The sequence below is a fragment of the Nanorana parkeri genome, unplaced genomic scaffold (assembly GCF_000935625.1).
Source record: "Nanorana parkeri isolate BGI_ZX_2015 unplaced genomic scaffold, ASM93562v1 scaffold1311, whole genome shotgun sequence".
In the NCBI taxonomy this organism is placed as follows: domain Eukaryota; kingdom Metazoa; phylum Chordata; class Amphibia; order Anura; family Dicroglossidae; genus Nanorana; species Nanorana parkeri.
In genome coordinates, this window is record NW_017307579.1 from 283,645 (window position 1) to 300,505 (window position 16,861).

Below are 16,861 nucleotides of genomic sequence, written 5' to 3' on the forward strand. Positions count from 1 at the left end.
AGGGGGTGTGTCAGTCACACAAAAAAACAGCATAGGAATGAATAGCTAGGCTTCTATTGGCTACTCGCCCCCCCCGCAGATGGGGCAGGGGGACAGAGGGCACCTCCCTGAAATGAGAAGGGCACTGCCCTAAAAAGACTCTCTTCAGGTTGGGATCCCTGGATTCCCACTCCGGTGAGCCTACAATACAAGGCCACAATCGCATGAATCCCATTGCACTCCAGAGCGGGATCACAATAAAGTACTCCGATGAGTGCTAGAATGACCTGCGGGTGGCACCACACCAATCCAAACATAGACAAAAGCTTTCACATGTGATGCCATGTATATCTGACATCAAATAAAGATGTATTGATATATTGGACCTTGGTGTGTGAGTGACTACTTTCTCTACGTTAAAATGCAAGGCCAGACCCACTTTAACCTGTACAAAAAAGGTTTATGGTGTGCATGGTTATTATAATGATTTGTTTTAAAGGAAATGTAGTGTGTTGTATTCTTGAAAAAGCATTCATTGAGTTCTTCTTCTTTACCAGTTAAAAGTGACCTATATGACATGTTGTTTAGATAATGCCCAGGAAGCACTAATGCAATTGACTTGTTTTCTGTAATAATGGCGGTCTTTTCATGTGTTTCAGAAATGCAGAATCCCAGGAAAGAAATGGTTGATCAGCTGCACAACTTCTGTGCTCTGGGCGATACTACTAAGCTGTTTGCTCTTCTAAGTCATTCATCCTCAATCATTAATGAAACCGCTGAAAATGGATGGAGCGCTCTTATGTTCGCAGCTAGGAATGGCCACTTTGATGTTGTGAGGATGCTCCTGGAAAAAGGGTAATTACATGTTTTACGTTTTACATTTCTTCTCGGGGAGGCTTATTAGATGCATTGATAGAAAAAAATCAGCTCCTTTTTCCCATTCAGGAGTCAGCTATTCATTTGTACAGAATGATTGGCTTGAAAGGATCCCAGCCTCAGAACTGCCAAGCTTGACATCTTTTAATTATACCCGAGTATGAGTTCAAGCAAGCTGATTAAAAAAAAAAAAGTGCACTTTTAGACAAAATGCACTTATTCTTTTTGCACCCCCTCCCCTGACCTAAAGATCCCACTGTCGTCCTCCGCAGGTCTGTACTTAGATCTAGCAGAAGAGAAGCAAAAGGAGCATCTCCATAGTGTAAAAAGAGATTTTTATTCAATAATAAAAACAGCTGAAAGGTACTCACAAACAGCCAATGGTAACATCCTTCTAGTGATAAGATCACAGGATGGTTGAGGATGGACGAACAGATGAGGCTTAAAAGTGCTGATGAAGAGCTAAGTCATTCTAGCTACACATCTTTCAGTTGATGTGTTTCTAGGGCCTGATGAAAGGGGTTTACACGGGGCTGAAGACACTCTCCTTATGTTAAGAAACTGGGTCAATGACCAAGCATCAGCTCTGCCGCATGAGAGGAAAATATGTTCCCATATTGGAAGTACCGGTTATTTTTTTTCTCTCCTGGCAGCTGGACATAGCAGCAGTGGAGTGAAGGAAATGTAATATAAGTATGTGCTTCTGGGGTATTACAACAAACTTGTTGCTTTGCCCTGCATGGTAAAAAAAACACAGGTTTTCTGTAAGTCAAGAAAATGATAACTGTGATAAGCTTAGCTTGTACGTGTGTACTATACAGCATTTTCTACAGTATGTTTTAATACATTTTTACATTTCTCTTTAGGTGTGACAAAGCATTAGTGAACAAATCAAGGCAGACTGCATTGGACATTGCCAAATTTTGGGGTCACAAGCACATTGTCGATTTGCTCACGCACTCTAAAGGAGGCCCAAAGCCTTATTTTTTACAAAATGCCAAAGACGAGCATGACAATTTTTTTAGCAGTACATTTTTGGACCGAAAAAGTGACAAACGGCCAGACAGCAAGTGGTTAACAATCAAACAGATGCACAAAAGTTCCATCTACCTTATTTTCTCCAACTTGAGTCCTTTAGTAGCTTTAATTGGTGCAAAGGATACCGTACAGGAGCCAGAAATCAAGCTCTGCAGACTCCAGTACGAAGATGTGAAAGAATACCTGTCAAAGCCCGATGAGGTCTCATTAATTTTTCTTGGTGTAGATAAACAAGTCAATAATCCTTGCTCTACAGAAGCCAAGGAGACTGAGACAGAACAGGACGATGGGCTGGTAGCCTGGTTTGCTCTGAACACGCACGATATTTCTGCGGAAAAGTTTGAAAGGCATTATGAAGGCTGCTACTTCCTCCAACCCCCGATGCCGGCCTTGCTGCAGCTGACCAGTACAGAAGCAGGTAAGATGACATGCCTGGCATCAGTGCTTATCTTTACTGGATCTTTTGATTTTAAAAGTTTGTGTCTTACAGTCAGCCAACAAAATATGCCCATCCCATGAAAAGTGAAGGGGAGGGCATGTTCATAGGAAAAACATAAGCCAAGTGGCTGCATTGAACTGGGAGAGCAAGGGTGGGCATGTTGAAATTAATGCCAGGCGATCAACTGTGCGTCCAGGCTGCTGGTCCTGATTGGAGAAGGGTAGACTAGGATTGCAACCAACTAATTGATTAATCAATAATTATCAAAAATGAGAACAGTTGTCAACTATTCTCATTATCAATTAGTTAGTTGGAGGGCAGAGCAAGCAGTGGGTGGGTGCAATAGTCAGCCTGGTATTGGTTATTGCAATTTGAAATGGCCAGTAGCAGGCTGGCTATTGCACCAGCCCACTACCTGCTCTATTTACATTCAGCTGCTGTTTGCGGAATCTTCCTACTGGCAGCTGTCATTCCCTGACTGAAGCTATTGAAGCGCCATGTGCTTACAATACAATTATTTAAAAAAAATTATAAAAGGTGGGAATAAAGTCATTTTCGGTTTCGGCCTGACAAATTCTGCTGCGGGAGGTGCGTTGCAGTGCCATTCATTTCAATGACACCCCAAACGTGCCTCCCACCCACTGTGTGATCGCCCTCACTGGAACGTACAGTACTGCAATGCTGTGCGTTCCAGTGCAGTGCGATTGCAAAAAAATTGTGTATGCAGTTTTATTCTGAAGTAAACTTTATGTTTGTAACACTGTATTTGTGTCTTTAATTTTAAAATATGGATGGTATGTATTTAATTTTTTTTGTCCGATTAATCGAAAAAATTATTGGACAACTAATCGATTATGAAAATAATCATTAGTTGCAGCCCTAAGTTAGGCCTTCAATATCATTTTTATTGCTGTCTGTGTCCTTGTTGGGGGAATTCACACCTCTGCTTTGTATTGCTCAAGATGACTTCCATGTGCTTGCTGGCCATGGGTGCAGAACAAAATAAGTCCAGGAGGCACACCACTGTGTATACATCATTACCCCATGTGACATTACTCCTCCTCTGATGCGTTTCACCCTCAATTAGGGCTTATTCATATCTACTTGCATTGGTGACCATTGTAGCTGAGAAAGTAAGTAATGGGAAATTCCAAGTTTTTAAGTTTACACCAGAGCACAAGGTGAGAATACATTTTCCAATGGGGGCATCTATTCCAGTGACAACTGACTCATAAGATGATCTCTGACCCTTAATTCATAAGCTCTCAGACAAAGAGAGTGAAGCTAAATAAAGAGAGCAGGAGGTCAAGGCCCCTTATGTGTTGTAGCTCCATGCAATAGTAAATCATAGCATAAATATTTATCATTCATAAGTATGTCTGCTCAGTTGTAATAAATTAAGGCTGACCTTTCATGATCTTGCATAAGCTCAGTCAGGACTGTTTTTTAAACCAAAAGTAAAAGGAATATTGAAGAGAAAATTAAAAAATTTTAGCCACATCATCAGAAACTCGACTGCAGAGGAGTTATGCAAAAAAAGTGTGGAAGATAGCCAATAAAGAAAGGGAAAGAGTAAAGAAGAAAATGGTGGAAGAATGGCATCCAAGAAAAGATAGGCACCCCTGATGTGAGGCAGAACATTAACCTAGCAAAACACAAGGGCAAATGGAAAGCGATGGTGAAAGCAGAGATTTCCCGGTTTTAGATTCACTAAAGACCCCAAGTGGTCATAGTTGTGATAATGGTAAAAGTAAAAGCCCTACCTAAAAGCATAAAAGAGTTTTCTGTGCCCCTCTTATATTTACAGGGTTATTCACAAAAGGGTGAAGAGTTTGGAGAAGGCAGGAGAAATGAACAATCTAGGACAACATAGATGATCTGGAAAGTGAACTGAATTGGAGAATTTTTCCTAATCAGCTATGTTGTCCTAGATTGTTCACTTCTCCTGCCTTCTCCAAACTCTTCACCCTTTTGTGAATAACCCTGTTAGTTTCACTTGTTAGTGGGATCTGACTTCCTGACTGAGCTCCATCAACTACTTCAACCCTGTCCAATGAGAGGTCCCCCCTGGGAACTGGGGCAGACTCATTTGGCAGTGGAATGACAGGTGTCAGTGAAATCCACACCCCAATAACAAGAAAACTAGATCAGAGAATGGCACAACATGGGCTGTTTAAGCTTAGGCAGGCCTTCTACTTCAGTTTAAAATGAAATGCCAGGTTCACTTTAAATTTATGATATGTAGTACTTCACTCCTAAGTTCCTTCCTGTTGTATTTGTGTTTCCAGGGATTTTAGCACAAGCGCGATCAGTGCTCGCTTGGCACAGTCGATACAAGTTCTGCCCAACCTGTGGGGGTGAGACAATTATTGAAGAGGGTGGATATAAGAGGACTTGTTTGAAAACAGAATGCCCTAGTCTGCAAGGTATCCACAACACATCCTATCCAAGAGTAGGTGAGTACCAAAAAACTAGATGGCACTCAGTTTAGAAATTATTGCTGAAATCTTAGTTTGTTCTCTCCATACAGTACACAATAGTAATGAGAGAATGATGTGTGAGTGTTGTACTTTGTTAAATGACTTTTATATCTTTTAAATTATGTTTTGCACAGTTTGCTGTGCCTTCACAGAGACACTGGGGGGAATTTATCAAAACTGGAGTAAACAGAATCTGGAGCAGTTGCCCATGGCAACCAATCAGTATCTCTCTTCAGTGTGCTAGTAAAGATTTGAAAATGAGAGAGAGAAGCTGATTGGCTGCAGTGCCAATCTGCTCCACATTTTGTCTGCTCGAGTTTTGATCAATTCCCATCACTGTATTTACCCAAAAAAGTCTTAAAAACAGTACCCTAGAAAAGAAAAAGTATAATTATACTTGCCTCTCCAATGTCTCAGTCTGCTGTTCTTCCCCTTGTGAAACTCTACAGCATCTGTCACAATGTTCAGCATTAAAAGAGAACTAAAGCCAAACACCCCTCGCAGAGGGGAGGGTGAATGCCTGTGGGGAGCCGTGACTGATGGTCGGGAAGTGAGCGAGCGACGGTATGTGTTTGCTCACTTCCCAATCAATAAAGCCGACAGAGGCAGAGCCAGCTATACCCTCCCCCGTCCGTTCCGCCAGTCAGCTCTGGAGGATCGGACAGGGGAGGGGGGGGGAAATCCCTGCAGGGAGCCGTGAGTGACAGTCACGGCTCACTGCAGGGATAGATCGAGAAGTGCGAGCGACGGTATGTGTTCGCTCACTTCCCAATCTACTGAGCCGACCTGTGACAGTTTTAATGTCACAGGTTGGCTCTAACTATGAGGGTGAATGTAAATCACTCACCACATAGTTCTCCTTTAACTATATACCATATACTAACGTCCTCCCGTGGCCCAAAGCTCAGTATATGGCGAGTTTTGATCAATTGCCATCACTGTCTTTACCCAAAAAAGTCTTAAAAACAGTACCCTGGAAAAGAAAAAGTATAATTATACTTACCTCTCCAATGTCTCAGTCTGCTGTTCTTCCCCTTATTGAAACTCTACAGCATCTGTCACGATGTTCAGCATTAAAAGAGAACTAAAGCCAAACACCCTTTTTTTTGGCTTTAGTCCTCTTTTTAGTCAAAGGAGTACATTTACTAATATACTCCTGTGACCCAAAGTCAGCATTTAGAGGGCTACTGCCCACTATTTCCTGACAGCGCAGAGCTATGCTGCAGCCAGGAAAGATCCTGACAATATTGTCGGGATCCACCCCGCTGATTGATAGCTGGTTCTGGCCATCTGTGTCCGCCCTTTCCTCTATCTTTCTTTCCCTGCAGGTAGCACTGGTTGAGGGATGAAAGGAGCAAGGAATCCCTGCGGGTAGCAGTGATTGATAGTCACTGCTCCCTGCAGGGAGAAGACCATGAGCTAAGCTAAAACTTCTGGGGGCGTTGGATGCCTGTGTCCCTCGCTGCCTGGTGGGAGTCAGCAGATGGAACCAGAGCATGTGGCTGGCGATACAGGCATTTGACATTCCCAGAAGCGTTGAATGCTGACGGATGCTGTAGTGCTTGAACTGAGCAAATATTAGGGGCATGGGCTTCTTTTGCAGGGAACCATTTTTAGGACTTTTTGGGGGTTCATGAGTGTTTCATTAGAACATGCATTTGGGAACAGTTGGGGCTCATAAGGTCAGGGGATCTTCTTGAAGCTGTGCACCCTCACATGCTGCTTCCCTCAGCTCTTACTTTTGAAAGCTGCACACAGTCAGTGCACGGACCTGGATGCATCCTGTCTGTTTCTGAGGCTGTAAAGGGTCTGTGAGCGGTTGTCAAAATCTTCATAGTCTTACATGAGCTACTCTCACAGGCAACTTTGTAAAAATGGGCTTATATTTTCTGTAGTGCATTTCTAAAATATTGCAATGCTTTTAAAACAATTCATAAGTGTGACAAACGATGCTAAAGGTATAAAACTAGCCCATACAATTGAAGATAAACCTCAAAATTCCAGCACAATTTTTGTATCATCCACTTAGTGCAAAGCAATCCATATGTCAATAGGTGAATTAATTAACATAAAGTCCTTATAAAGTGCCAGTCTATTAAAGTGTATGGCAATACAAAATGAACTATGGTATATTGAAGGAAATGTTATAGTAAGCCTCCGAAGCCCTCATCTTTAAAAGACGTGCAGTGAAAATTCACTTTGCACGGAATGTTCAGTCATGTGCAAGGAAAATTCAAAAAACAGCTTTTTTGATTTGCGCATGATTGGATGATGCAAGTCCGCACACCTTCACCTCATTCACTAAGCAAAGTCAAAATTCTCCTTGCAAAGTGAAAGGTCCCTGAGCTTAGTAAATAAGTTAAATCTGTGTTCACGTCAATCATCCAATCATGTGCAAAAAAATCATTTTTGTTTTTTTTTTATTTCCCTAGCAGATGATTGGATTAACAAGGAGAACAGAGTTTCACCTTATTTACTTAAGCAAAGGGAACTTTCACTCTGCATAATTAATTTTCATTTTAAGTGCGCATCCTTAACACACTCTTCTTGCTTGTGGTGAGAAGGGATAATATACACTTTAAGTCATTTGGGTGTGATTCCCTGTGTCGCCAGCTATCAAATGCACAACAGAACACTTCAGATATTGTAGCAGCAGGAAGGAATGGATGCCCCAAAAATGTTAAAGGGTTTCTGAACCCTCAGCTTTTTTTGCATAGATCTACTGCTAGCAAAAAGTAAAAAAACTAAAAAAGCTAGATCTATGCAAAAAGTAAAAAAACTATTGAAAACTACAGGAAAGAGGAACATGATCGGATTAAGAGACATAATTTAAGGTAAGTGCATTAACGTTGTGTTGAGGCAAAAAGTTTTTGCCTTTAATGTCACTTTAAAGTAGCAGAGGTGCCTACAGTAAGACCAATGGCATCTGGGTATTTCTTCAGTTAGGAGATTTTAATTGGATAATACATAGACATATAAAACACCGCCTCAACGCGTTTCGTGGCTCTAGCTGGCCACTTCCTCGGGAGGTTGTGATGAGACACTTACTGAGATGCATCCGTGTATCCTGGTATGTAAACAGGGTTTGTGAGTAAGCTTTAAGTTGGCATATGTGTCAAGTTCCTTAGAAACTTCTCACCATAGAACCTTGTAGTAAGGATGTAACCCTGATATATGATCAAATTCTCTTCAAGCAAGCTTAGCATTAAGTACAGAAACCGGAAGCATTGTTCCAGAAATGCATGAATTGCATAATTCTGACTACATGTCATATTGCATTAACGCACTGGAGTGATTTATCCTTTTATTACCTGGTTAGTGGTGATATTTTAGACGCCAGAAAGCACACTATTTCCTCATGTCAGAAAGAGCTATATAACTTATGTCATGTTGATCAAGCAGAGTACGCGAGGTGATATAAATCTCAATATATGTAACACCTAAAAATTTACGGTGCTTCTATGTTAAGTATTAGCTATACTATGTGTGTGTGTGTGTGTGTCTGCCTGTATGCCACTACTTCATTGTAAAGTTGGATATTTCATAGAAGATTCACAACTATAATGCAACTATATATCTTCTGCTTGGAGCCTGTGACACTTCTCTTTTGTCTCAGTTTGCCTTATCGCTTACAGTATTCAGGGGATCTTTTTGACTCTTATAGGAAGCTAGCCCATACAGTCTTGTCCACATTTGTTTATGTAGAACTTAAAGAAACCATTACGCTGGCCTTTTTTAAAGCTTAAAAGAGAACTATGGGTTCTCTTTAGGGTCATGGGAGGGCATATACGAATGACCTCTTGTGACCCAAAGCTCGGTATGTAGCGAGCTATTGCGAGCTATATACTGAGAGTGCCGCAGCCGGTACAGATCCCGACAATGCTGTTTGGGTCCACCCAGCTGGCTGATTGACAGGTGGCTCTGCCTATCTAGAGCTGTGCCCGCCCCCTCCCTGTTCGTTCTTCCACTCAGCGCTGGGGGATCGAAGAGGGGAGGTGGAATCCCTGTGGGGAGTGGTGACTGATGGTCACCGCTCTCTGCAGGGAGATGATCAAGAAGTGAGCGAGCGACGGTATGTGTTTGCTCACTTCCCAATCAATAAAGCCGACGTGTGACAGTTTTAATGTAACAGGTTGGCTCTAACTATGAGGATGAATGTAAATCACTCACCTCATAGTTCTCCTTTAACAATATACCATATACTAACATCCTCCCGTGGCCCAAAGCTCAGTATATGGCGAGCTATATACTGAGAGTGCTGCCGCCGTGACAGATCCCAACAATACAGTCGAGATCCACCCAGCCGGATGATTGACAAATTGCTCTGCCTATCTAGTGGCAGAGCCAGCTGTGCCCACCCCCTCCCACATCCGTTCCTCCAGTCAACGGTGGAGGATCGGAGAGGGGAGTGGGCAGTCCCTGCGGGGTGCGGTGACCAGAAAGTGAGCGAGTGACGGTATGTGTTCACTCACTTTCCAATCAATAGAGCCGACCTATGACAGTATCACTGTCACTGGTCGGCTCTAACTATGAGGATGAGTGGAAATCACTCACCTCATAGTTCTCCTTTAACTCCAGGAAGATGTAAAATCAATATAATACAGTTGTGTATGCCTTTTAAAAGTAAATAAAAAAATACCTGAAGAGTACCTGAATTTGTTTTGATAACCGCTTCTATCATTCCGTGCACAATAGTACTAGGAGCTGAAGCACTGCTGTATGCACATGTGCTAACAGGAAACATGCTGCTAGGAGGAGAGAGAGCACCGCCAGCAGAGTTGATGACCTGTCAATGTCAAGATGCCCTTTCCTTATCCACTCAGCTGGCTGTGGGTGGGGCGGTGACACCACAGTGTTCCTTAAAGTTATCCTTTCCTCCTTTTCCACCTCTTCCAATCAAAAGAACAGCTTGTATTCATTAAATTTAACATAAGATGTTGACAGAAACGTGGCAAAACACGCAATGTGCTTTTGTTGCTATTCATTTCTAATAGCACCTCGAGCGAGGTCAGGAAGATGCTCGTTGTTGCTCCATGTTTGTGCACATGAAAATGCGCACAAACGCGGAAGTAAAAAAGACAGAATCTGCTACATGAGCTTTTTTTGCCGTGTGTGTCGTGCATGCAGGCCCCATTGAACACAATGATGGTGCGCATCAAACGCAGCACACGAATATGCAGGGTTACAATGATTTTCAGCATTACCTGAGGCCTTCCAGATATCAGATATGTATACTGAGATTGATCCATGCTGGACCAATGCAAGTTTGCAAAAAGATGACTGCAAGAGAATGTGGTGTCAAAACTGGGGTGGTGCCATCTGGTAGAGTTATATAAATCTAGAGCTGCAGCTAACGATTATTTTCAAAATCGATTAGTTAGCCGATTATTAAGTTCGATTAAACACAAAAGTGGCTGGACAGAATTAGAAATCCTGTGGCAGATTAGATTATTAACATACGAATATCTCAGATGTGTGATTAGCCGTACCTCACGTTCAGCTTTAAAACAATAATGGCATGCAGTTTCTCCTGTGTGTTGATGGCAGTGTGTATAAGGGTTTTATTACAATACCCTGGGTTTAAGACGTGGCATTCCTTACGTTTAGCTAGCTAAATGTAAAGTTGGCTATACATAAAGGAATATTCACAACTACTGTTATTCAAGCAATGCTCCCAACACTTAGAAAGGTGCATGATCTACAGCCAAAGCTCACTATAATCCTTTCACTGCACAGGGACTAAACCTCTATATTGTAATAAAGGCCTGAAAATGGTGGTGTATTGTCAATTTCTGTTTCAACACACAGATCCTGTGGTAATCATGCTGATCGTTCACCCTGATGGAAACCATTGTCTCTTGGGGAGGCAGAAGAGATTTCCTCCTGGCATGTTCTCTTGTTTAGCAGGATTCATTGAACCTGGTAAGAGCAGACGTAGTATATTGATTTTAATGTAATATACAGTATATTGCATGCTCTGTTCATTCATTTGCTTTTTTAGCACTCTAAATCAGTTTTTGATTGCACAAACAAGCATTCAGGGTCAACACAAACTACTGTCATCAGTTTTGACTGTTTCTTTGGTGGTGGTTTGCATTGGTCCTCTGTTTTTTTTCAGCTAAAGACTGTTTAAAAGTGTTTTAAAGTGTATGTATAGCCAAATCCTTTCTTTAGTTTTGGATAGAATAGGGAAGTTTCGAGCCCGGCTGTGAGGTTATCATTTTGCTGTTTGCGCACCATTCACTTCATACACAACAGGAATTTAGAGGAAATCTTCCAAAGTGAGAGGAATTCCCCTCTTAGAGAGTTGTCCCAAATGGAAGATGTCCCCTCAGCTGTTGTTCTGGGGTCAACAATAACATTTTAGCCTTCTGCTCACTTTCCGTTTCAGAAACACTGGTCACTGGTACAAATAGGGGGATGACTGTCCCTTATGGGGGCACAGACAGTAATAGAATCTAGATGGAGGGTCTAACCCTTCCCCACTCTATTCAAAACAGGTTCTTAATGATACAGTACAGTACACAGGCTCCTTTAATCACAGACCCTGGTGACCTTCACGTGATTGGACTGACAAACAGAATTGCAGGACGGTCCTTATAACCCCTCTTACTCCCAGCAATCATCGGTTCTATGTTAATGTCCTTAGGTGAAGAATGAGCTCTCTCTACTGAGCATTGTTTTCTGTCTAAAGTCTGTGTGATTCTTCCACGTCAGTAATATACTTTCTTACAAAGTGCACTTACACATATTATATATTGTTTTTTAGCGGACAGATAGGGCTATATATTTATATCACATCTGTGTACCTAACGCCTCACTTAGGACAAATAAAATATTTAGAAGAAATGTAAAGAAAAAACTTTTTCCCCAGTTTTGATTTGGAGTATTTTTTACAAAACCAGCACATCTAAAAAAAAAAAAATGCAATAAATACATTCATTTATTTGTCCTTTATTTGGAAAATCCTCACATCCCTAGGTTTTAGTTATAGGCCGAGTAGTACAGAAACATTTCTAAAATCCTAACATTTTATTCTTTTTTCTCTAAAAGCTAAAGTTAAAAGTGGTCACCTGGCATACAGTGTTACTGTTGCTAAGTGTTACACTTAGTGACCGCGACATACTTTGAACATCACTGTCATGAGGGTTTATTTTTTTTTTTAATTAACCCCTTAGGGTGAAAACAAATCTGCAGCTCAGCTGCAGAATTTCATTGTTAGGGGTTAATTTTTATATAAATGATAGTATAAAAATATATTTAACTATATCATTTTTATTTGTTACATTTATTTTTAGTTGTTACATTTTATTTTTTTACACTTTTCACTATTTTTTAAAACTTTTACCAATGCTATTTATTTAATTATATCAAGCAGTCATTGTGAATTAATCTCACTATTACTGCTTGATAAATTAACCAATTCATTTTTGGTTATTAATAGGCCGATTAAAACTTAAGAACCACCAATAATATCCTTAGTGACACTGATCCTGCAGCATTTCAGGATCAGATGTTACTAAAGGTTTTCTGATCATCACAACAATGATCAGAAAACTGAAACATTCTGTCTGGAATAGATACATTGAGGGGGGGGGGGGGCTTTATAAAAACTGGAGCAGACACAATCTGGAGCAGATTTGCACTGCAGCCAATCAGCTTCTCTCTTTCATTTTCAAATGGTACCCGTGCAAGCTGAAGAGAGATGCTGATTGGTTGCAAACTGCTCCAGATTCTGTTTGCTCCAGTATTGACAAACTCCCCCCATTATGTTTCTATTGCTGAAAGTAAATAAAAAGCCAGTGTACATCGGGATTTCCCGATCTGTACCAGCTGTCAGAGTGACTGCAAGAGCTGCAAATGCGGCTCTGCTCTCACTCTCAGACACCCGATTCCTGAATGGGATCGGGTGTCTGAAAAAGGTTAACGCTTTCATTAATGGATGACTATACTGAGGCATCCATTAATGAATGGTAACCGCTGATTCTCAGTGTTTACCAGCATTGCAGAGCCGCAAATAACTCGTCAATAAATTGGGACATCCAGGGAGGTACTCTATATCATTGGACAATAACTGTACACTGTATACTATTGATGGAAGACACTTAATTTTTTTCTTTAATTCACCTTTTAAGCCCCGTTCACACCAGGACAGTTGCAGATCAGCTCGGTTTTCGCTGGAATTTTAAAAGGACAGTTTTGGGCATTTTTAATTGCGTTTCAGCGCTGAAACACAATTTAAAATGCCCAGCGCGGTTCCATTGCGATCTATATGGAAACCGTGCTAATCAGCACGAAAAAATGGTTAGGGAGCATTTCGGGTGGCAGGCGTTTCGGATCGTGCGGAGCCACACGGTCGCATGTAATGTATGGGATCATTCATGTCGGCGGTTCAGCGCGGCCGAACCGCCCTGGTGTGAACAGGACCTCAAGGGGATGGCAAGGGAAATCTTTTTTTTTTATAGATTAGAGACTGCTTCCAGTTTTATAAACGAGTTATCGCCTGGGTTCCTTTTTAATAAGAATAATGGGCATAATTTGTACGTGTATGAATGCTGATGTTAGATTTTTCCATCCATTTTCAAGTGGTTGCGCACATTGTCATTTGTTGATCATAGGAGAAACAATAGAGGATGCTGTACGGAGAGAAGTGCTAGAGGAGAGCGGAGTTAAGGTTGGCCACGTTCAGTATGTTTCATGCCAGCCTTGGCCTATGCCTTCCTCCCTGATGATTGGTTGCCTGGGTGTCGCAATATCTACAGATATTACAGTTGACAAGATTGAAATAGAAGATGCTCGTTGGTTCACTAGAGAACAGGTAAAGTTCAATTTCATTTCCAGCTTGTATTGATTTGTTTTTGATTACGCTGGTTTTGCAAGAAATATCACAGCAGTTGCAGGCCACATGGGACAATGTTTAGATTCTATACCTTGGATATGTCTTCACGGCAATCAAAAAACCCTATGCTTCTGAAGGCAGGCAGGCCTCTCCAGCACGATACGTATTCTTTTGTAGGCTCTTGAGATTTGATGGAGTGTGTAAAACACTACCTTTTTATTTTTTAACTGAAATATTATTATAGCTGGACAGCAAAGCCAGGAGACGTTTAAGTTGTTTAATCAAAGCTTTGCTTCGGGCAAGAATTTGTTCTTAATGCAGATGCTGCAAATTCCCTTAATGTTTCACTTTACTCACAGCGCTTTATCACCAGTTTGGGGAAACTCTGTTACTGCATATTATTATTTTTAACCCTTTCCTGTCTACAAAGAGCAAATTCTCATCTCAAACAGATAGGTCTTCCTACCTACCTCATCACTGTGCATGGTAATAGAAAGCTGACAGATTTTTGTCCATTCCATTTAAAACTAATGCTACTTATTCAGAACAGGGATTGTCTAGCAGTACAACTGGCCCTCTTACACCCAGTGCATACCGTGGTAATGTGTTTAGCATTCCTTCAAAGAATGATATTTCACCATATAAAAATGCTTAAAAGCAAAGCTTAGCTTTTAGAAAAAAAATCATAAATGTGCACACATTCATAAAAAATGGGTATTTTTTATTTTTTGCATTGGAGCCAGTAAAGCATTCCAACTGTGATCAGTGGGTATGACCATGTTTCATGTTACACCCTGAATATAGGTACAACATTAAAAACATGGTATTAAAAGTAAGCTTAGCCTTTAAGCTGCTCTGGTATTTGTAGGGCATAATCTTGAGTCATTTGCTTCCTAATTAGTGTGCCAGCCATGCAGAGATTGGCAAAATAGAGTTCCACCAGATAGGTGGCTGGGATCATCAGATAGCCATCATGTATTCTCTAGGGGTAAGCAAGTTAAAGTTGTACTCAAAGCCTATCTCCATGGTAAAAATGACCCTTTTGGTGGGGCTACCCCCTCCTTGCACGGGTTATCTCTGTTTGTGTCTAGGGGTCCTGTGTAAAGAACTCCTACTTACCTGATCCCGACTCCCCTGGCAGTCAGAGCTTACCTTATCTCTACTACATTCCAGCTTGTGGACTGTCCTTTGGTGTCACCACATATGATACAAGGTTATAGGTTCTGCTTTGTACACAATGACATCAGCGGGCTGCCTACTGCCTGAGAATGGAGAAGAAGCTACGAGGCACCGGTCTTGGAACTAGTGGGAGTGGGGATCAGGTAAATAAAGGTCCTTTACACAATTCCCTTACATAAAAATGAGCAGTTAACCCTTGCAGGGTGGGGGTAGCCCCACTGCAAGGGTAGTTATATTTTCTCGAGGAAGGTGTTTACAAATTGCAAAGCTAGTAATAGTCAGTAATAGCTACCATGTTTCTTTTTTAACATTGCATTCATTAAAGGACAAACCCTTACTTTTTTTTCTCTCTTCCTTTTATAGGTTGTTGGAGCTTTGGTCAAAGGAAACCAGCAAAGTTTGGTTGTTCCGCCAAGGAAAGCTATTGCCCACCAATTAATAAAACATTGGATTGGAATGAATTCTAACCTATAAGCCGAATGCTGTATTTACTGATAGATCATTTAATAAATTAAGGTGTAATTGTAAATCTTTAAATTAAATGTTATTTTTAAAGGTAACAAATATTTACCATGGCAGTGTATTAATAATGATTGGGATTCATCATCATGCATGACTAAGGGCCTGTACAAAAAAAATAAACTCAGGCCCCTGGGTGCACTATAGCAGTCCCTTACCCACAATAGGAGGCACCGAGAGGAGCACAGGCTACAGGGTCACAAAGATTACTGCTGCAGTCCATATTTATTTTGGCAATGAAGCATTTCTCTTAATACTGTCTTTCTATACCGAGAACCAGGCTCTCTTCAGAAAAAGGGAATGACACCTCCAAATTCTGTGCAGTCTGTCCCCATATTATGATACATGAAAAGGATACAGTATTTTTTTTACGTTGATACGTTAGTGCATTTCTGTATTCATTTACACGTTTTTTAATCCATACGTTTTTAATAATGCAAATTATATCAGCTAAGTGTGCAGTTCCCAGGATCGTACTTTATCAACTCAACCAAAAGCTGGTTTTAGAGAAGCTTTAGTCACATGAAAACCAAAAAAGCATAACACATGTATTACCATGCACGTTTTAATATTTTTAAGTATATTTTTGCAGATACCAAAGGTTTTATCACATGGATGGCTAAATCCAAAGCTGGAAAAGTCACATTAGTAAAGTTCAGCCAAAACATCTGCATTATTAGAATTCCAAACTAGCAGTTGTTTCAGAGACAAGCAAAAAAAACCCCTTATAAAGCATGGTCCAATGTGCTCCTACAGGGAGAAAATTCCTTCCTAATCAGCAAAGGCAATCAGATAATCCCGGGATCAATGTTCTGCTGTTTTCTTTCTTTTAAACATTAGGATCCATTTATATTTAGTGAAAAATAATAAGTAAAAAACAATTCTATATTATCACATCCATCTGAGGAAGTTAAAGAGAATCTGGGGTGGAAGGGAAGCAAACTGGTGCAGGTATGAAGTACAGGCACATATGTCTGCAGCTACCCCCTTGAACTTTCCTTTCACAACTGAATTTCATGTCATTGTGACAGGTAAAGCTTCAGCACTACCTACCTACTGCACATTCCTATTGGCCTTTAAGACAATATATAGCAGTGTGTGGGGTGAGCTTTAGTGGCAAACTTGGTCACATCCCACAGCATTTTGCCCACCTTCTCCCCAGTGATAATCTCTTTAAACCACTGTGGAGAATCCCCTTATGACTTTTTGTGGTGACTTTAAAGTGATAATTTTTCCAATGAATTTACTGTATTGACCAATTATGTATTTATGCAAGGCAATTATTTCCACTCAATCATCTCTTCTCATGGGTTAGTAAATTGAGTTTTGGTAGTCTTTCCAGACAGCCGAGGTCCTCCATGCTCTTTTTTTAATTTAGCTTTCTTTCTCTTTTTCACTTCCACAATATCCTTTTTGTAGACTAGTGCCAGAAACTGAACTGCATTTTCAAGATGCTTTGTACGGGGCACGATTATGTGTCTCTTTAATACAAGTATCATGCTCACAAATTAT

The 16,861-nt window shown here is 40.8% G+C and overlaps 1 protein-coding gene across 1 annotated transcript in view; it reads left to right on the top strand.

Moving 5' to 3' along the window:
- Positions 1–15,364, top strand: part of NUDT12 (nudix hydrolase 12) — a 17,386-nt gene extending 2,022 nt beyond the window's left edge. The window contains exons 2-7 of the mRNA XM_018569241.1: positions 639–834; positions 1,722–2,311; positions 4,621–4,788; positions 10,621–10,734; positions 13,431–13,630; positions 15,194–15,364. Of these exons, the coding sequence (XP_018424743.1) occupies positions 641–834; positions 1,722–2,311; positions 4,621–4,788; positions 10,621–10,734; positions 13,431–13,630; positions 15,194–15,304 (1,377 nt within the window). The 5' untranslated portion in view covers positions 639–640 and the 3' untranslated portion in view covers positions 15,305–15,364. The remainder of the gene's footprint in view (positions 1–638; positions 835–1,721; positions 2,312–4,620; positions 4,789–10,620; positions 10,735–13,430; positions 13,631–15,193) is intronic.
- The last annotated feature ends 1,497 nt before the right edge of the window (positions 15,365–16,861 follow it).